Genomic DNA, 22,692 nt, shown 5'->3' with positions numbered 1-22,692 from the left:
AACAAAAAAGTAAAAGGCACTTTACTTAAAGGCACAGCTTATTTCACTTTCCTGGCTCCGTGCTTGGTAGCTGAGAGATGGCTTGCATTGCCTCCGGTTTCTAAAAGACCACAAGGAGTACCGCTATACGTTACAGGGCTCTAAGTTGGGAGCGTTATTCTCAGATTGATTCTGCTCCACGAAAGCAGTGATTGCAAAAAGCCGAGTGCCCACAGCAGCACGCACCTCGGCTGCCTTTCGCGTCCTCCCTTTCAGAGCATCCAGAGAAAGCTGGGAGCTCAGAACCTGGAGGGAATCCTGGACCAGCAACCTGACTCCGCTCGCTGCCGATTGGCCCGCGCCCCGAAGCCCGCCCCCGCGGCCGGGGCGGCCTTTGCACCAGGACCCGCCCCTCGGCCCTGGGAATCGCCGCCTGGCAGGCCGGCTGTGCCTGCCAGTCAGCCCGAGTGGCGGAGGCTCTCTGCTCGGAGCTCCGCCCCCTCCCCCCTAATTGATATTATTGGAGTGTGGAGCAAGCGGCCGGTCTGCAGTCGGAGACTTGCAGGCAGCAAACACGGTGCGAACGAACAGGAGGGCGAAAAAATAAAAAAAAGCTAAACGTGGAGCAGCCGGCCGGAGATCGAGCAGGAGAATCGATGCGAAAAGCGCAATAAAAAAGAACCCACTTCGGAGCAAACAGCATTTAAAAAGCTACGACTCAACTGAAACCTAAAATAAAACCTGCTCATGCACCATGGTTTTTCAAACTCGGCACCCTTCATGGATTATTTTATGCTACATCTGGCTGCTCCGCTTTGCACACACCGGGGAAGCGCAGGCTGCAAAGGAAGGTAAGGTGATGGGAAAGCAAAGTTTGTTCTGACTTATTTATTTAGCTGTCTACCTGCATGAGCCGGCTCGTCCGCGGGGCTGCCGGCCGCGCCTCCGGCGCGGGGCGACCCTCCCCCGCCAGCTCCCCGCCCCCTCACCGCTCCGGCTGCTCCCGGCCGGCGAGCGGCAAGCGGGGCCACTCCGAACCGCCTTCAGCCCCTCGCCCGGGGCCGTCCGCCCGACGGGAGTGGGATTTCTGGCGCAGGCAGTCCGGAGGGCGTGAGCAGCAACGCAGAGCGGCGGGGTGGAGTGGGGTGGTGGGGGGATGACCAGCGAGCTCATCCTCTAGGATCCCAGGCGGGTCAGATCTCTTCCTCTAGAGCTCTGCTCTTCCTCCTCTCGGTGCTCGCCTCCGGTGGGGTAAGCTGCGGCCGGAGTTAGTCGGGGACTGGGGAGTGCAGCTTCTAGTGTCCTGGACAGCCCGGCGGCGAGCGGCTGGTGTCCCGAGCCTTCCCAGAGGGGCCGTGACTTGTGTGTGCTCCGAACGCTCGGGTTACTAATGAAGTGCTCACTGCGTCGGAGGAGGAGGCGCGGGCCTGCGGTTGGCGCTCGGCCGCCGGCGCGGAACAATAACGCCGCGGAGGTGAAGCGAGAGAGCGGTGCGCGCCCCGCGGCGGGGACGTCTCCATTCAGCGCGCGCGGCGCGCGGATCCTGGCGGCCGCGCGGACAGCCCGAGCCCATCTGGCTCGGCCGGGCCGGGGAGGCAGGGGACGGGCTGGGGCTGTGCAACTAACAAGATGCCGCCTGGGCGACTAGAAGTCCCCAGCATCTGCCCGGCAGTTGAGTCGGAGCGGTCAGACCTTGCGAAGGACCTGGACCCTGAAGGCTAGTTCTGGATGAAGAGAGCAGGTTTCATTTGGGCGGCCAGATACGCCTGTATATGGTTATTTATTTATTTATTTATTTATTTATTTTTCTTCTCCTTTGAACCACTGACAAGGTAAAATACCTTTCGGTGCCTGTAGTTGGAGCTGGGGAAAAATAAATCCTCTCAATGGAAATGTCTTGCTTCTTGAGCAATGTCACAATCTCCCTCCCCCGCCCGCCTTCCCTGGTCTTCCAGACTGTAAATCTAAGGTTGATTTCCCGATATTTAAAAGCAGAATACTAATAATTACTTGTCCCCGAAGTATGGAGAATGGAGGAATCCGTTATCAGATTTAGGTCATCGTGGCGATGCGGGGGGGGGGGAGGGGTTTGTGTTAGATACTGGTTCTTGCTTCGTCTATCCCTGAAAACTTAGTGATTTAGTGCTGCCTTTTTTTCCCCTTCTTTTCGCTCACCCCTCTTCTTTCACTTAAACCACACCCCCCACCCCAACGCCTTGTCCTACTTCTTGAGACAGCCTGACCTTCTGACCCCAGTTTCCACATCTGCAACCAGTGTTGACGCTGAACCCATTCACAGAAATTTTCAGAAAAAAACCATGACTCTGGCTGTCGGTTACGCGTTAGCCTAGCAAGCGACGTCGGCCAGAAACACCCACCCATACACACACCAAAACGCACGTTTTTATTTGCACGACATTAGCGGTTAGGAACATTCAGTCCTGGAACCTTGTACTGATTGCTCCGGAATAGCGGGACCTGAGGAAAAGTTTGCACCGCCGCGGCGAAGCCGGGCGCGCAAGCTCACGCAGACCCGGCGGGAGTTTGAGCTATAAATAACTGCATCACTAGGGGGAGAGGTTCCTGCAGCCAGAATGTCTCGCTCGCTTGCTTTTCTCTTCTGGGTGCAAGATACGTGAAGAGGATTCTGATTCTAGGAGGCTGAATTCTTTAAATGCAGAAGCGAGAGGTTTACAAGGTGGGCGGGAGGGCGAGTGCGCCCCGCTTCTCAGTGGTGACGCTCCCAGCACGCAGCGGCGATCGAGAGCTGCGGTTGTGGGAGCGAGCAAGCCCCGAGGGGCGCCGCGGCACCCAGGGGCGAGCGCTAGGAGCTGCGTTGCGCAGGTGCCAGGCCTCCCCAGGGGTGCCTGAGGGTGGCTGGAGGAAGATGAGGGACCTCCTTCCTCCACTTTCCTCAAACATACTCTCTGGGGAGGTCGGTTCCCGCTACTGGGAGCGCATGTATAAATCAGAGTCTGACGCTTGGAGGCGAAGTGCAGCTGCTGTTTTTCCTCTTCGTAAATGCCGCCGCCGCCGTCTCTCTCTCAGAGGAGACGCTTCCCGAAAGCCTCTCTCCTCCTCCCGGCTCCTTCTGGAGCTAGGGCGCCACCGGCTCCCTAGAGTGTCCAGGTCTGGCGGAGACGTAATGGATGCTCCGCGCGGCGGGCGCGCCGGTCTGGCAGCCCCTGCCCCGCCCCACTCCGCCGGGGGCCCCGCCCCGGCCGCCGCCGCCGCTGCCCGCGCGGCCGGTGGCTGGCTTGGCCCGGGCGCGCCCTGCGTCTTGCCCCTTGCTTTTACCCCCCGCGCGGCAGGGCGCGGAGTCCCCGGGCCTGGGCGCCCCACGTCCGGGTCAGCAGCCCGGCTACGCCTCCGTGGGCGTGAGGGGAGGATGGCTCTCTGTGCTCTGAGCTGGAAGGCAAAAGCGCGCACTTGCGAGTTTGTCCAGAGAGCGGACGACACCGAGACACTGATCACTTTAGAGCTGCTTCTGATTAGGCGCTCAGGGGCTGGATTCGGTTTTGTTTTTATTTGTTAGTTTGTTTCCCTCTTAACTTGTTTGCGGCCACCACCCCTCCGTGGTCCCCGGTCCCCACCGCAGGCTGTGCTGAGGGGTAACAGAACCGCAGTAAACAATCATCACATTGCTTGTTTCACTCTCCAGAATGACTCTCGAAGGTCACCTGGGTTTAAAATCCACTTGTCTCTTGTCAGTGCAGAAGACAAAAATAATAGTGATAATAAATCATCTCAAAAGGAACCCGGAGCCCATGTTTGGTTGTGCTTCGTCTCTGTTGCTGAGGATAAAAACAAAATAAACTTTAAAAAATACTTTATATAAATTTACTAGTCCAACGATTTATTGATGTTCCAAGTGCGAAATACAACTGGGTATTTTGAAAGTGTGTTTCTTTCCCCCCCTTATCTAAAAGAGAGTCAAGTGTTTGTGACCGACGTTTGTGCTTTCATGGTCTTCCCAAGAGTCTTAAGTGTAAAACATTTTTGCAAAAAAGTATCTCTGTATCTTTCGGTTTTCAGTTGCAGAGAATAACCTTGACTAGAGTGAAGGAGTTGAGCACATAGTCAATGTGTTCCTTTGTTTTCTTAGCGTAGCAAATTTCCATTACCTTTGAAATATACTTTTTTCCCCCTCTAGTGATTATTTAAAAGTTCATATAAGCATGTATTTTATTTAATTCTAAGTTTTAACATTTTGCTGAGGTTGATGTTAAGCACATTTACAAACCTGGAAATATATTCAGTATTATTTCTGAACAAATTGATACATTTGTTAAAATGCTGTAGTCAGGAATACTTTTAAACAGTAAAAACTCATAACTCTGAATCAGTTTGAGCAAAGAGTGAATGCGTTAGGAGGGTAATTGTCTTAAAAAGCAATAAGCCATATTGAATTGGAAGTATGATATATATATATTAATATATAACATTTTAATACATTACTTTATGTTGATACTACCAGGAGCATTTGTTTCACATATATATAAATCTAAATGAATTGTTTATGCTTTTTGATAATATGAAAGTGGAATACAACTGTTTTTAAAAGTCAAGTCAGGAATAAAGTCAAGTCAGAGTTTAAATATACCATTTTGAGAATTAGCTAATGCTTTGAAATATTTGGAAATTAAAAAAAAATAGAAATATTGAAAACAGATGTTTGACTAACCCAGAAATATATCTTGTGAATAATGGGCGATTTATTTTCCTCATGATGACATTGCTTGATACAGTTTCCTGTTATATTAATTTTGGCTTAAGAGAAGACACTGTGTGTGGAAAAGTTTTTGAAAAACAAACTCCAATTCTCCAAGGCACGAGGAAAAACTTTGGGCAAATATCACAAATTAGTGACTGACTGAGGGCTAATAAGGAATTACATTTTATTATGTCCATGTCAATATACTTGACAAAATATGGAGTGCTCAGTGGTTTATAAAATTCTTTATAATATGTAATTACTATGAAATCAATATACCTCATATCATTTTTTTATCCTTACTTTCATGCTGCTTTTCAGTTTTTAGATTTGTTTTAATATTTTAATTGAAGAACCCCAAACGTAAAATGGTGTTGTAACATCTTTTCTCCCTAAGAAAGGGGGATATACTGGTATCAGGTGGGTATTCAGGTCACCATTCATTCACATAGATAACGTTATAAATAATGTTATTTAGATAACATAGATAGATAACATTATAAATAGATAACATTATAAATCTTAGATCATAAGTGATAATTATATAAACATTAGATTCACTTTAATAACTTTTACAAATTTGTTTAAATTTTTCATGTAACATTTGGAAATGAAACTTTCTTTTTCAGTACTACTGCTGGATTCTAAAGCACAACAAACAGAGTTGGAATGGATTTCTTCTCCACCCAATGGGGTAAGTGCATCTCCTCATAGAATACATATCACCATTTATTTTATCAAGAAACACAACCTTCTCCTTCTCCCCCTGAATGGAATTATTCATGTTCTTCATATTTACACTGTTTTAATTCCAAGTATCTTGTTCAAAATTTTGTGGTGTTACAATGAGACATTGAGTTCTTTCAGTAGGGAAGGTCTACTTAGTACTTGGGGAAATGGATTAAAAAAAATCTTATACCCACAATCTTTTGAGTTCTTATTGTGAGAGGAATTATATCTCAGTTTCCATGCTATAAATGCTAACTAATTACAGGGAACGTTTCTTTCACAAACTCACTTAAATCTCTTTAGTTGCTTTATACTTCTTAGTATAATCACTAGGTAGGTTGTATGTAGTTCTTTAAAACAGTATGTGATCTGTTTCTTCTTTTAAAAAGTTTCAGCATCTTTCAAAATATACCTTAAAAGATAACTAAAACTGTTATGTGCTCAATATTTTATGTTGGAATTTGGTGTAAAAATCCAAATTTTTATCATGTGCTCTCTGCTGTTATTAATCTGAAGTGATGGCAAAGCGTGTACATATTGTAGTAAAAATCTGCTATAACAAATATGAGGAAAAGGTGTACAATAAAAATCTATGAAAATATTAGTAAACCCTTAAAATATTCTGACCGTTGCATTTCACATATCTGGAAAGGTATATTACTTACTTAAATTTAGCTCAATGTCTTTGTCTTTAGGTCTTATTTTAATTGTGAGAGAGAACACATACTTCATCCCTTATTGAAGGAAGAGGCTCTGAGAAATGAGAGTATGTAGCTCGTTGTTACTTAAGTTGGTCTTTGGTACAGTAAGAAATCTGGAGTCAAAGAGCATGAAGTATAAGTGAGGATATAAAAAGTGTAACAAATTTTGCAAAGAGAAGAATGAAAGTCTAAAAGGGATTTTTGAGTATAAGAAGAACATAAAATCAACATGTCATGAACTGGAAGTCAGTTTAAGATTGCAAAATGTGAACAATGCCATTCTTAAATTATTCAGATTTTTCAACAATTAATATTTGAGAGATTGTTTAAGATCATATTGCAGTTATCTGTATTGGTCAGATTAAAGAATGAAAAGTGACACATATTTTACAGATTAAATATAAAAAGTGCACTGACTTTAAGGTAGGAATGTCATACTTTTCTTGTAACTGGAATAGTTTCCATGAGTAAAATAATACACATTATAGGAAGACATTCACAATAAAAAAGAAACACCTTTCTTACCAATGACAGATGTAGCACATTTTCTACCATCCATCAATTAAAACAAATAGAGATAGAAGATGGTTTTTATCTCTAAGGAGAAGTAAACTGATGTAGGATTGTAGTGATTATAGTATTTCATCAATGTAATATACAAAATGAAAAATTATGACTGTGTTCTCTTTGACTCAAATGGGCATTTTATCAGTCCAAAGTATCTTAACAGTTAACCCTACATATCTGTAGGAATCAATAGATAATATTAGGGAATGATGATTGACGATGTGTTTTATATATGAAATGGATTGGCTTGCATATGATTAAATATCTAACAGGAAATAAAGTGTTATTAAAGTATGTTTCTAGAAAATACTTTCATGAGTATACCATAAAATCACAGTATCTGAATTAAGACTTCTTTCCCAGTGGTGTCATTTGTAGAAATGATTGTAGTCTCTTAGAAAAGTGAAAGAATAAAACAGGAGTTGTGTTAAATGCATTTGTGTAGTCTCACTATTTGCTATATATACAATAGTTGTCCTGAAAATTTCCCCTCTGGAATACATTTTTAAATAAAAATAAAAATTAACTTGGTTTCATAGGTCGTGAAATTGATTTTTCGTACATACAACAAAGTAATATGATTGTTCTTGAAGTTAGAAACAAGAAACATTGAGACATATATACTTTTATAGTAATTAGCCTTGGTTTCTTCAAGCCGGGGAATTGTTAAAAAGAGCACACTTATCTTTGGAGCTTTTGATTTCTTGGTAGATATCATTATTAGCGTGACTTCTTTTAATAATTTCGATCTAACCAAGAGACTAAAATCTACCCATCCAAATGGATGAATTTAGGTATATTTGGCTAAGTGCCATTTAGACAGATTATAAGCAGCTAACTGAAACAAAGGGAAACATGCAATCATTAATAGTCAGAAACTCAAGTTGTGTTGAGTAAAACCTGCACGTGATAGTGGGTTCTTTGCTGCATTTGAGGAACTTTGATATGTATAATAAGAATGTAGCAAATATATAATGTCATATAATAAATTTCTGAATTACAGTATTTTGTTGTCAGTCATAGTTTTCTGAAAAACAGTTTCAAAAGTGGATATTAATATTTTAGAGTATTTTAATAAATTGATTCTCTGATCAAGTTTTACAAATAAAATTCATTGCCGCATGCTTATTAGTTTGTTTTCCTATCTGCTTTACTTGAAACGATGGGTTAAAAAGTGTATTGCTGTGTGACTTTGGATTTGAATACTAACATATTTTCATATTTAGCATTTTATAGTGGGGAAATGATAACAGGTAGATGATGATTTCACTCTTATGGTAGCCTAAATATAAAGTGGTAAGTTTTGTAATAATGGTAAGAAAGGACATAGTAAAACGGTCATTTTAGACTATTAAGACTGTTTTAAGTGCAATGAATTTATTTGCTAACCAGCAAATAGATAGTATCATACGTAGCTTACTAATCTTTAAATTGTTGCAAACTCTTCTAAACTCATTATTTTCCCTTTTCATGAAAATATATATTTTCTGTAGTATATATTACATCAGCAGATGAATGGACATTTTTAAATGTGCTATTTTTCCTGTCATAAAGCCTATTACTGAAGTATGATCCAGCATGCTGATTTGCCATGTACATTTGATTGTCTATTGAAGGCAATTTATTTATAAAGATGAATCATGCTTTTTTAACTACTTATTTATAGTTGGGTGGCATATGTACAATATTATATATAACGCTGCAATAAATAAATAGCTATGTAAATGTTACTGCCTTATATCTCATTTTGAAAAGATTGTAGAAGATTTCACATTATGAATATCAACATGTTGTGGAATGCTTTTACATTTCAGAGCACTCTTGGCATTTTTTTCCCTGTGTTTTTAGGTACTCTAAGTTTAACATCAACACTTAAAATGTCAACCGAGTTCTCAAAAATTCTGCCATGTATCCATATGCATATGCATTAAATGGTAATTTAAGTAATTGTGTTGTGCGCTTAGTCTATAAAAATTATAATCTCAATGGAGACTATAGACATAAGCAAACACGTGAAAAAGAAACACTAATGCACCAGCAAGCAGATATTAAACAAAATGAAATATTTATTGTATGTGCAAACAACGCAAGCACCCTGAACGATGTTCAGCCACCGGATGAAGCTGAGCGGAGAGTCCTGTATTCTCAGGTTACAGTGTTTGCCAGGGCCAGAATCTACCTAACTCTTTCAAAGACCACCATTTGTGTTGTGCTAAAGGTTCCTGGTTTACTGTCAAAATAAAAATGCTATTATTGTTATTATTGTTATTTGCTGAATGACTGATCACCTTTTAAATGCATTTTACAGTGGGAGGAAATCAGCGGTTTGGACGAGAACTATACCCCGATCCGAACGTACCAGGTGTGCCAGGTCATGGAGCCCAACCAAAACAACTGGCTGCGGACTAACTGGATTTCGAAAGGCAATGCACAAAGGATTTTTGTAGAATTGAAATTTACCCTGAGGGATTGTAACAGTCTTCCTGGAGTACTGGGAACTTGCAAGGAAACCTTTAATTTGTACTATTATGAAACAGACTACGACACTGGCAGGAATATAAGAGAAAACCTCTATGTAAAAATAGACACCATTGCTGCAGATGAAAGTTTTACCCAGGGTGACCTTGGTGAAAGAAAGATGAAGCTTAACACTGAGGTGAGAGAGATTGGACCTTTGTCCAAAAAGGGATTCTATCTTGCCTTTCAGGATGTAGGGGCTTGCATAGCTTTGGTTTCTGTCAAAGTATACTACAAGAAGTGCTGGTCCATTATTGAGAATTTAGCTATCTTTCCAGATACAGTGACTGGTTCAGAATTTTCCTCTTTAGTCGAGGTTCGAGGGACATGTGTCAGCAGTGCAGAGGAAGAGGCGGAAAACTCCCCCAGGATGCACTGCAGTGCAGAAGGAGAATGGTTAGTGCCCATTGGAAAGTGTATCTGCAAAGCAGGCTACCAGCAGAAAGGGGACACTTGTGAACGTAAGTAATATGTGTTATTAAAATTCCACTTTGCCTTTTGTTCTATTTCAATATCAGAGCTTGTGAGTGATAATAGTTATTTAAACAAGTGAGTTTGCGCCACACCAGCCTTCCGATTCAGCAGATCTTAAGCAAAGTCACTACTGAACTATCAGTGATTCCCCACAGTGATAGTTGCACTAATGGTATGCAATAAATATTGGCAATAATAGCATTTGTTGCTAAGATTTAATTTGCCCTATGCTTGACCTAGAAGCCAACAGTTGCACGTTGCTCTATGAGATTTAAGAGAGGAGACTGAGCAGAATGAGGTGTGATATTAATCAGGATTCAGTGATAGGGTATTGCTCCTATTCTGAAATCTGTCTGTATTGTCCGAACTTGTGAGTAGCAGAAGAAAGGACGTTAAGGGGGCTGCTAACAAGACCTCTACTGGCAGGGCACCTACAAATACATTTCTAAACTTTCAGAATATTTTTTTTATAAATACTAAAATTTTGATACAAAAATCCTCAAATTTCACTTGATAAATCTCCGAGGTTACTTCTGCCAAAGCCGTGTTTCTTTTTTGGACTAAATATTAAAGCGAGTACTTTCCTGATAAGTCATGTTATAGTGGACCACATTTTTGTGGAAGTGGGCCAAAGTAAAGCTGTAGTTATTGTAATACCTCAGTTGGACGTTTTCTATGTTTTGAAATGATAACAGCATACAAATTAGTGAACCTTTTCCTTTGTTTTGTAAAACTGGATTTTCTCTTCTTTCGTATTTTGCAGTCATCATAATTGGCCAGTATTTTTCTACTTAAAACTATGTCACATGGACCTTCAAAATTGACAGATACTTTTCCGTTTGTGGATATCCTAAGTATATTCTATAGTTATGTTATATTATTTATGTATCTTTTAATTTATAAATTAGAAAACATAGTGCATACCCAGAAATAACTTTCTATATATTCTTTGTACTTCAAAGCCAACAACATAATTTTAATAATTGAAAATCCTAGTTTATTTAGAGGGGACTGGATCTAACAGTAGTAACTTGCTATGTGCAGGCACTCTTCCATGTGCTTTGTATACACTAGTTCATTTAATGAGGTAGATTTCATTATCATGTCTGTTTTACAGAAAAACAAAATGGCACTATCAAGGGTAAATTGCTTGTTTGTTAGATACTTTAGGAGGTTCTATCTGTCTTAGCTTAGAATCAAATTCAAGGCATTCTGATTCCAGAGCCTAAGCTTTTAGCAACAATATTGACCTGGCTTCTAACACAATCCAAGGAGAATCCTCGCAAATATTCTGTTTCATTGCTGAACTCAGATGTCTTGCTCTTAATAATTTGGTATATAAATTATATTATTTCCCCATAAAATTCTCATGCTAATAGAATATTTAAAGAAATATAGTTTAAAAAATATTTAGATCTGTGTTGTCCAGTACAGCCACACATGACTTTCAGGGTCTAAAAAATGGCTATTCTAAATTGAAATGTGCTATAAGTGTAAAGTGCACCCTGGCTTTCACAGGCTTAGTATAAAAAAAATAAAAAGAATGTAACATATCATTAGTAATTTTTTATGTTGCTTACATATTGAAAGAATCATACTTTAGATATACTGGGTTAAATAAAGTGCAATATTAAAATTAATTTTAATTGTTTCTTTTTTACTTTTTTTAATGTGACTGCTAGAAATTAAAAAATTTCACACATGCGAGCTACAATGTAGCTCGCATTATATTTCCTTTGGACACAATATTTAGATGGAGTAACTGAGCAAATATATTTTTCTATCCTGATTGAAGAGTTAAATACTTAATCGCTAGCATGTAAAACACCAAGGTCCCCAGCACTCAATTATCATCCATGATCTAGCTGATATTGTGAGGTGAACTCAAGGCAAAACAAACAGATGCTATAGGTTCAGGTCCTATAGACCAGTTTAGCAACTTCCTTTGATACCCTCCTGAAGGAGTCAAAAGTGTCTTATGATCTGTCCTCTTTCCCTATCCCTTACACTGGTAGAATTTCTTATTGAGGAGATCATTCTACAGGTTCCATGCATGTGGAAATCAAAAACTGATGAGGATTCGTCAGTACTAGTAGGTGGAATGCTAACCACTGGGAAATTATAGAAATATTCCTAGTAAACTGATCAATTCAGTGAAAGGCAGTGTTCTTATCGACTGGAAGTTAACAACAATTACTTAAAAATAACTTCAATAAGAAAATTTAAGATTATTGTAGTTTAGCTGTAAAAGCAGCCACTTTGAGTAGTTATAGAGATTATGATGGATGTGAAAGTGGAATATAAACTTTTGTGCAATTAAAAATGGGAAACATAATAGAACAGGAATATACATATATAAATGCCCAATTAAATTTGTCTAGGAAAAATCTAGGAAACAACATTATAGTTCTGCTCTTTTAAGGCTTAAAGATTTTTGGAGAAAATTATTGTATTTTTTGAATCATTTTGTGTAATTTAACTCAAATGATTCCTGCATGCATTTATTTGTGAAAAACAAACAGGAACTGTTTGATTTCTATACTTAAGAATATAGGATTTAGTAAGAAAAGAAGTCTTTAACTCCAATAAAGACATTTACCATGACGAAAACACTTCCAATTTCTTCCAAATCGGCAAAATAATATCATTAAATGTGGTACTATTAAAATTATTCATATTTATTTATTTTGGTTTCAAGAATTGGAGCCACATTTGAGTACCAAAATCATTGTCACCTGCAAACCACACGAAGGTAATTGAAATAAAGTAAAATTACTTCACTGTCATCTACATTAATCGTGCATTGGAATAGGTGGAATTAGGTATTAAAATGAAGAGTTCATTAAAAAAAATGTGATTAGTTAAGATGCCTCCTTATGGTTCAGTTGAAAGTGTATGTGCGCACCGTTGTGAGTCAAGTAAATTGTTTATCACATAGCTTTCTTAATTTTTAACCTTGGTGATGTTGACAAAGGAATTAAAGACCTTATACTTAACTATGCCACTATGTTCATTTGCAAAAACACTTCCCTTCTTGGCATAATTCCAGTGCATTGCTGTGAGAGTACTTGCCGCTGGACTCAATCCAGGCCTGCCTTTATAGTATTTCTCCTGTTTCCTTTCAGTGATCCTGTTAAGAGTTTGGAAACAAATTCCAGTTCCATATTGAGAAAAACTGAAGTGTTTGGGAGAGGATGCTAGTGGGTCCCTAGCCAAATGAGGGTAGTTAGCCACTTAAAGGCAAGTTTATCAAGGCACTTGGTAGAGTGGAAGTCCATGGTGATATTTGTTAGAGTAAAATTTGCAGTACGAACAACTGTGAAAACTGATCACAGTTTGGATCTGTTGATGTAGAGCTTTTTTTTCTTCTTCATGATTTTGAAAAAAAACTCTATTTTGGGAACCACTTGTTTCTCAATCATACTAATATATGGAAAACTTCTAATTCTTCGTGATAATGTTATTATGAAGACATCTCTTCAGTTGGTCAGCAAGCTTTTATTGTCAAAAAATCATTTAAAAGAAATTTACCATGACTTGTCACAACCTCTATGCAAACTAGAAGATTATATTATATTTTACATATATAAATATATTCAGAAGACTAATAAATTATATTCTGAAACATATTTTGAAATTTTTGGAACTTTTGTATAATTTGATTTCATTTAAAAAGTAGAACAGTATTTGTCAAAGTGTGGAGTGTAGTATTATAACTTGGATTTGTATGCGTGATGGGCAGTTTACAATGAACAATCATGTTCATTTTACTGTTTAGGTCTTATCACATTACTGAGTGGTGGAAAGTATTATTTTTTCTCTCTTTTAACATATGAAGGAACTGAAATTCAGGGATATTACTATGTGAGAAAATTGGGTAACAATCCAGTATCCTGTTTATCAGTTCAAGGCTTTTTTTTTTCCGCTATACCATGCTGCATACTAAAAATTTGTCCTGGGATTCAGCCAGTGGATTTTAGTTACTAAAGAAATGGTAGAACTATTCTAAGTAAGGTGACCATATGTCTAGTTTGCCCGGGATGATTGTTCTATTAACACCGCTTCTCTTTTGCTTTCAAAAGTGTGATGAAATGATAAACTATGATCAACTACACGGTCACCCTAATTGTAAAAAATCAATGGATGTAATGCAGTTTACAGGCACCTATATCAGATCATAGAGATGTAATCTACTTGCATTATTTTTATATTGCTTAATTTTCATTTTCTAAATTAACCCAAAAATTTAAGCACTGCCTTTAATGATTCTAATGGAAAGGGGAATTCAAATAATTGTAGATTTCTAATTTTTTATTATAAGGAATTTCCCTCATAGCTACTTCTTGGTATTTTATATTAATACGTTGACAGGTGTGTCATTATTTTATGAATGTATAATTTATGGGCATATAACATATCATTGAATAAATTAAAACATTTATTCAATTTGAAAGCATTGGTAATATTAAAATCTGTGTGTGTTGATTATATTTTTGAAATCCATGTGTTTTTTCCACAGAAAAGTAGCATGTAATTTGTGCCATCCCTTTTCATGATAACAAATGAGGCTTTATAATATATCGTGTTTATCATCAAATATATACAGAAAAGTGAGATACACTACAGGGTTAATAGCTCAGATGTAGAGTCACAGAGTTTTTAAATTCTGGCTCTACAACATACCAGGTGTGTAAACTAGGACAACCTCTGTAAGCCTTAATTTCCTTAAGTATAAAATGGGGCTAATAAAAATAGTTCCTCCTGCATAGAGTTCTTGTTAGAATTGAATGAAATAATGCATGTAAAAACCCTAAGAATAGTATCTGGGACACAGCAAATAATCAATGAATGCTTGCTATTATCTTGTTATTAATAATGCAACAAGGTGTTTGCTAAGTAAAGAAATCTCATGGCAATGAGTGAATGAGAATAGATCTCACAGGCCACAAGTAGTTAAATATCCTTTAAGCCAGTAATCTCATGCCTGGTAATTTACTGAAGGAGATATTTCAGTGAAAGAAAAGAATCTTTTACATAACTGCTTCTTCCTCCAGCCATGTATGTGATTTGAAATTAGAAATAACCTAAATGTCCAAAGTTAAGTGCATCACCTTGATTGAACTTAGTTCTTAAAATATCAGCAATGTGATGTAGGAATTTTAAATTACTCTCTATTAATAATTTTGAATGAAAAATAAAGAGTAAAATTTTGTAGACACTGACATTTAGAATATGCAAGATATGTATAGGGTAAAAAATAGATACAAGCATAAATAGCATAATCAATGTGTCAGATTGGTGGGTTCCTGGGTGATCTTTTGTTTTCTGCATTGTTAAATTATTTGGCACATTAACTTTTTTTTTTTTAGCAGTTTTAAGTTATGTGTAACCTGGTATTTCATACAACAATACTTTGAATTGTGTCTTGAATATATGGGTTTTTTTTTTTTTTTAACGTTTATTTATTTTTGAGACAGAGAGAGACAGAGCATGAACAGGGGAGGGGCAGAGAGAGAGGGAGACACAGAATTGGAAGCAGGCTCCAGGCTCTGAGCCATCAGCCCAGAGCCCGACGCGGGGCTCGAACTCACGGACCGTGAGATTGTGACCTGAGCTGAAGTCGGACGCTTAACCGACTGAGCCACCCAGGCGCCCCGAATATATGGGTTTTTAAATTAAATTAGCATATGTGTAAAATACAGGGCTCAGGTGATAGAGCAGTAGTAAATAGAAGACATAGTTTAAATAATTTAAAGGGTATATTCAAGGCATTCAACAAAAACAGGTAATAGATTTTGTTTGCTTTCTAGTTAATAGATGGCAAGAGCTTGTTTCAAGTGTTTCACATGTATTAATCCATTTAGTTTCAGAGAAAGATTTACTAACTTATTTAATCCAGTAGGTAGGCACTGTTATCACCCTGTTTAAAGGACAAAAAATACTCCTACTGAAGTATTACATTATATACCTACGCTAAATTATATATATAAGATGCACATATATGCAAGATACATATATGTATGGTTACATATACATGTGATATATACATGCAAACACACACACACATTTTTATGTAAGGAAACCAAAGCACAGTGAGAAGTGGTTTAAGTATCCATAACCTCGGAGTGGTAGCCTGCTGTTGACCAAGGTGGTCTGGTTCTGGAATCCTTGCCTCTCACCAATATAGTCCCTACCTCTTTACAGATGGGCAGTTAAGCTATCACAAAGTCTTTTTATAAAAATAAACATTCTTCCAGGATATTGAAAGGTGCTACAAATCTGAACATTTTCTTTTGTTTATAATTTCAAAATATTTAATATCTCTTTCCCGGTACATTAAATATATCATCTGCTTTGCCAATATCTTTTGTATCCCGGTTCTTTTTTTTTTTTTTTTTTATGTGGCAGACAGGATGCACGTTTGTCAAGCACAACATAGATAGTATTACTTTATTAATCAGAAAATTTCAGGCTTCTTATTACCAATAAAAATTCCCTGTTTCCTATCCTGGCATTTAAGTCCTCCAACTTGACCCTAATATTCTTTTTTAACATTTGCTCTCATATTTATTGTACTTAAAGCCCCTGTTCCCCTGCCTGGAACTGGTCTGTCATTCTACAGATATTTTTATGATGCCCTATTATTTTAACATTTGGCCCCAAATAAACAGGAAAAAGCGTAAACTATCATGGCCTCTCACAATTACCTATTGTATCTCAATCCTGCACATTCCCGACTTCTTCAATGACCTCTGTCTCCCAAATTCTGATGGAGTTACTGGTAGTGACACTCTCCTGGGACTTACCTTGACTTCCTTCTTCTACCTGCAGTGCCACCTTCCTGTCTCAGCTCCTTGAAATTTTGCCTTTCCTTACAATTGCAAATTAAATGACTTATTCCCTGTTTGATCATCTCTTCTTGTGGATACTTATAAGTACTTTGCCCTTTCCCTATGGGAATCATCATATGCAATCTGATTTTAATCCTTATTTGAAATTCCTTTTACAGCTTCTGAGCTTCTTAACAACCAAAACTTACTTAGCGTTTTCTACTACTGACCATAGTACCCAACTAGCTCAGTTCTTGTATCACCTTAGTCTTCCAATAAATGTCTGTCACCTTTCTTAAAGACTTAATCATACACTGCCCACTGCCAAGGCATGTAGTTGTTGTTGTTGTTGTTTATTTCATATTCATGTCACTATTTAATTTCTTGTTGTATATGGCTAGCCCCTATGATTAGCCTTAAATCATATGAGTATGGAGGACTCTTTGTTGTATTTTGTTCTCATAGCATATAGCAAGATGATATGCTAATAATTAGAAAACCTGGACAGAAGTCTGCTCCAGATATAGAATTTATTTCTCTGAAAATAATATATAACTATTTACATTTATTCATTGTCATATTCCCATTCTCTCTTTGTCACTTTGTGTGTCTTTCTTTCAGTTTCTCTGTTTCCCTCCTCTAATGAAATGAAAGCCATTTCACCCTTGTTACTAATATCTATGTCTTGAGAAAGAGAAAATTCTATGAGCCTGGTAACATTTTCTAAAGTAAGAAGGTCTTGTGGTGCCTGGCTGGCTCAGTGGAAGAGTGTGCAACTCATGATCTTGGAGTTGTGAGTTCAAGCCCCACATTTGCTGTAGAGATTACCAAAAAATAAATAAATAGTTTTTAAAAAAATAAAATAAGAAGGTCTTTTTTTTTTAATGTTTTTACTTATTTTTGAAGGAGAGAGAGACAGAGTATGAATGGGGGAGGGGCAGAGAGAGAGGGAGACACAGAATGGGAAGCAGGCTCCGGGCTCTGACTGTCAGCACAGAGCCGGACGCGGGGCTCAAACCCATGAACTGAGATCATGACCTGAGCCGAAGTTGGATGCTCAACCGACTGAGCCACTCAGGTACCCCTAAAATTAGAAGGTCTTGAAGTATATTTATGTTTATCTTATATGGGAAAGTGACTTTTGTTATAAGATTATTTTTCTTCCAAATTATATATTTAAATATTATCTTACATTACAAAACCAAACCAAATAATAAAAACCTGAGACATCCATCCTTAAGCTAGTATTATACTGTATTCTATAAATCAGAAATTACATAAATTCAGTGTCATATCCAAATATATTTCTATTTGAGTTATAACTACATTACAATTTTTTTATACTGTTCAATTATTCACTGTCAGAAGCTTGTACTGCTTGTTTAAGGCATTTTTTGAATAGGTTAACGTGCATAGATCTGGAATGAATGCCATCTCTTTGCTCCTCTCCCACAGGGCCTTTTTATAGAGTAGCTACTGTTACTAGTTTCTTCCTTCCTTTACAGAGATATTTGCTCATAATTCTTTAAAGATATGGAAAAATATCATTATCGTAGTTAAATTAGAGTCATATTGTAATTTCTTACTAGGACTTTGTAGACTTCACTTAAAATTATACCGCTTTTTACTCGTCTTCAGTCATCTTTGTATGTGCCCACTGTGCATTGAACATGATAAGTATTCAATAAATAAAGGACAGGCAGAAGGAAGATGTGAAGTGAGGAAAAAATAAGGAAGGAAGGAAATCTGAAATTAATGTACAGGATTTATCTTGTTATGATTGATATGACTTCAGAACATTTCTAATTGTCCTAACTTTGGCAAGTATATGGTTAATCTTTTATATTTCCAGTGGAAGCTTAAATAATTGGCATTAATTTCTGGCAGGCAGTATCATAATACAAATCAATGATACCTGAAAATTTTGAATTTGATTTTATTTATGTATCCAATTTCTAGCCATTTCCTCTAAGATTATTGTCACTATAATTATAATCTACGAGCTGTCTTATTTATGATGATATTGTGCATATTCACAATATTATTTTGTGCAACTAACAATATTATTTTCATGGGAGAAATTTGACCAAGCTGTATATTTGATGTTTTCCTCTATGTGTATAAAAATCTGATGCATGGATCAGAGAGGAAAATCTTAGAAAGCCTCTTTATTCTAATTTTCCTCACATTCAAGAGAATTTAAGCTATCCCATCCTCTGCAAAACATGCTACAAATTTAGTTTATGGAAGCATGTCTTTATTAGGGTATTCATGCAATGTTATGTGAAAATAGAAGGTTACATGCATATATAATTTGAGGTTTTAAAAAATTTGGTAGCAAAAGCAAAGCTTTTAGTTTAGGTCAAGTTAATTAATTATGCACATTACTTTTTGCTTTCTATCTGTGATGTCAACTTTGTTAAAAGCTATAGAATCTGTGCTATAGAATATATACGTCATGGTATTTTTTCCATATAACAACATTTCATGAGAACACAGAATAATGCATACCTCAGTTGAAATAAATGTGTATTATTTCTCTCAAATTCTGTGGTCTTACAGAAGGTTTATTATTTAGTTTACTTTGTTTAGTCTGGGGTCAATGAATAACATAGAAAACCAGAGAAAATGCATTCTGGAATATAGGAGGTTAGAATTTTTTTTCATGGTTACATTTTTTTTTTGTGCTGTGGGTTTTGAGCATTTACATTTCAAATGAAAAAATTACTTTTGATGATGATATTATCTCCTGCTTCTAATAGAAAATCAGGAGGCTTTGAAAGGACACATACTGTGTTTTATATTTTGTTTCATGTTTTTCCCAACTAATACCTAGTTTAGCTTCTCACCTGTGGTGATATTAGCCTCTGACCTTCACTGAGGCCATTAACACTAAATTACAGCCTTTTATAGAAAACCGAGATTTGGAGAAGGGAGCTCCATGATACTTTTATTAATAAAATAGAATATCAATCAGATATAATAATTACCTACATATCTTGCATTTATCATTTATCAAAATTGTTTAACAATCTGTTGTTAGTGTTACCCACTCTACTTTTTAAGAATATTCTTTCTGCAAAAAAGGGATTAAGGGTGGGGATGCCTTAGGTGTGGAGGGGTAGGATATATCTAAATCACCAGATATAATAAAAGTTTATTCTGAGAAAAATAAACTGAATATTAGTGACTTTACTATACTACTCTGTATTTTCCAGTGGATTTATGTGTTCTATGTGTATTTAGTAGTTTGTTTTTATTAGCTAAACTAGTTCCCATGTAGACAATGACATCTAATGGCATTAACTTACCTAATGACATTAATTAATGACATTAATTTAAATGAGTGGATGGCTTAAATAAATAAACTTGATTGATTTTAAAAGAATTTATTCATATCTACAACTTTTAACAGACAAAATAGCTTACACTACGTAGTGTTTCTATTTCAGTTGACCTTTTCCTGTGAAGTGGTTTTATACTTGAAAAGAGGTGTGAGATAGGACAGGTACCTTACTGAGTCAAATATATACATTTCTTATAACACAATTGTTCTGTCGACATTCTTAAACTCCTTGAGGGTATAATCCCTTCCAAGACAATTAGAATCATATATTCTTGGAGTTTGAGTGTACCTTAAAGATTATAAAAAATAAATGAGAGGTTTTTTTTTTTTTTAGCTTGCTCTCTTTTTTTAAAAAAATGGGACAACTAAAGACCCAATTTATAGTTGTAACAGTTCATTCATGACATATCCCAAAGTTAAATCAGAACTTACTCTTTCCGTTTTTTTTTTTTTTCCATTTTGACATTACACACACACAATACATACATATGCACATATGTGTTTATACATATATATCCACATGCATATATATGCATGCATGCATGCACAATTACCTGACCCCCATACATACATTCACTGCCCACTCCTACCTGCCCCAGGGGTAAAAAAACATAGTCAACATAATGGAACAAAAAATTAAGTTTATTTTTTCCTTGACCCATTTTTAGATTTCTAAATTGCTCTGCACTAATATTTTAATTTGTAAGTGCTGAATAATTAAGATTTCTCTCTCTGTGGAAATCTCAATTGACTTTTACAAGGAAGTGGAAAACTCTTACAGGATATTCTTGGATGATTGCATATTTAAAAAGGAAAAAAAAAACAAATAAAGCTACCTTAGTAATGTCATTAAATTTTCCTTCACAAAGAAAAACATTATAAACTAACTTTTACTCCTTTATTTTCAAGTAGATTGTTTAGTTTTCCTATGCCATATGACAAAGTCAAAAATTTTTTTCTTTTTTTAAGTAGAATTTCAATTCTTGTAGTATTTTAGCAGATCGTAGGATGGTGAATTTTAGCAATTGCATGTTATGAGTATTGTTGACAATTGTACATAAATGTGCTTTAAAATGAGAATAGGTGAAAGGTGAACACCTCCTACATTATCAGAAATCTAGAATTTGGGAGAGGGCAGAAACTCTGACATATAACCTTGTGGTTTCTAACTGGATCTCCTCTGAGAAACCTTCAGACCTTAGCCCCTCGGTCCTTGCAAGGGCAGAGGGACAGTCAGGCTTCTGCAAAGTCTATTTCTCAGACTGACCTTTAAACACATGCTAAGCTTAGACATTCGGGTTGTGAGCTGGAGCTAGGAAAACATGTGGTTCCAAGTTTAATACGTTGAGACAGTATTTTAGTTTGCAAAGGAAACCTGATAGGAACTTCTAAAAGTTTGCTATTTCAGCCATGCTTCTTGCTGTTTCTGATGTTTATTCTGCACAAACATGATGTACGAGAGTAATGTTTTTCAAAGTTGAAACTAATGGTTTGATGATTTTACCACTTTTTAACTTTTTCCAATGTAACAACATTGCTACTCACTTCAAATTTCAAATGGCTCTCTCGCTGATTTTCAGGATTATTTTCCAGCCCATCACTCTATGTGTAATCACCCTTCTTTCTAACATCCTTTATCCTTCAATGTGGGAAAGTGGATGTTCTTTCCATCCCTGCTCCCTCTGATTTCTCCTTTATCCTCCTGCATCTCTTTCTATAGTGTCATAGACTTTGGCAATAGGTTTTCATTTGCTTTTCAGAAAATTTCATGCTGTTCCCTGATTTGAAACTTATCAGAACATACCTTCCCGTCTACTAACTGGATTCAAATATTGAAAGTACATCTTCCTTACCCACTCTGGGTTTTTATTTATTGAAATCTAGGCATATAGTTGGCAACATTTTGTCTTTCGCCTTCCTTACCTGACAGTAATTTTATGTATTATAATTCAGTGCTGTGCATATCAATTAAAAAAGATTAAACCTTATTAATAGCTATTGCTCATTATTATTGCAAAATTTTGATCTAATGATGGCGTATCTTTCTGTTTTGAACTACTCTCCATCCTTATAATTAGGTATAACAACAAAACAATTTTTACCTCTTCAGATCATTGATCATGTTCATTACTTATACACATTTATAAAACTAAACTTCTAATATTAAATTTAGAAGAAAGTTTCATAATGGGAAGGTAAATTTATAAATAAAAATCACAACTCATAATATGTAGCAAGACTTTCATAATTTGAATTCTAACTTGTTTTTATTGAGCTAAGAAAATAAGCCATACTTGGATCCATGCTGACAGTTAACAGTTCCAATTGTAATGTCTGGACTGTGACTATACAATTCTAGAATTACCACTGTCCGTCAGTATCATAAAGGAACTTAGTCAAGATGCATATATGAATACCTAATTAGTTAAAGTTCTTAATGCTTGTTTTTTGAAAAAGCTGTAATAGTTTTGTTTGGTATGTTTAAATCTGAGAAAGAGAGATGGGACTTAACAACAAAGGGGAGTATAGTTATAATTTAAATAGGTTTGGGTCTTTTTTTTTCCACCAGGAAGGAAGACTTAGGGAAAATACAAAAAGGAACAAGGTTAGGAAACTGCCACAACTTCTTCTGATCTTTAGTTTTTTAAGGATTTTCTGTCATTATGTACTCTATTGAGGAGACAACAAACTACGTGTTAGGTCTGTAAAAGACAGCATAAATATTCAGGGGCCTGTGAATACAGCTCATTTAAGCTTATATGATACAAGCTGAGACAAGGTTGACTTGTTGAAAAGCAGAACACTAATGTATACTAGAGTTCGCATTAAGCACAT

The 22,692-nt window shown here is 36.9% G+C and overlaps 1 protein-coding gene across 3 annotated transcripts in view; it reads left to right on the top strand.

The window, feature by feature from the left end:
• Nucleotides 1-541: 541 nt before the first annotated feature.
• The window catches only part of EPHA7 (EPH receptor A7), a 169,518-nt gene continuing 147,367 nt past the window's right edge, over nt 542-22,692 (top strand). For 2 of the 3 annotated variants that reach the window (XM_007084905.3, XM_007084908.3), the window contains exons 1-3: nt 542-830; nt 5,323-5,387; nt 8,999-9,668. In XM_007084905.3, coding sequence (XP_007084967.2) covers nt 734-830; nt 5,323-5,387; nt 8,999-9,668 — 832 coding nt within the window. In that variant the 5' untranslated portion in view covers nt 542-733. Of the gene's footprint in view, nt 831-5,322; nt 5,388-8,998; nt 9,669-10,444; nt 10,508-22,692 lie in introns of those variants that run through there. The other variant, XM_042986816.1, reaches the window with a different exon arrangement.

Source organism: Panthera tigris, chromosome B2, assembly GCF_018350195.1.
Source record: "Panthera tigris isolate Pti1 chromosome B2, P.tigris_Pti1_mat1.1, whole genome shotgun sequence".
In the NCBI taxonomy this organism is placed as follows: domain Eukaryota; kingdom Metazoa; phylum Chordata; class Mammalia; order Carnivora; family Felidae; genus Panthera; species Panthera tigris.
Note: the sequence above shows the minus strand (reverse complement) of the source record. Positions and strands in the feature narration are given on the sequence as shown.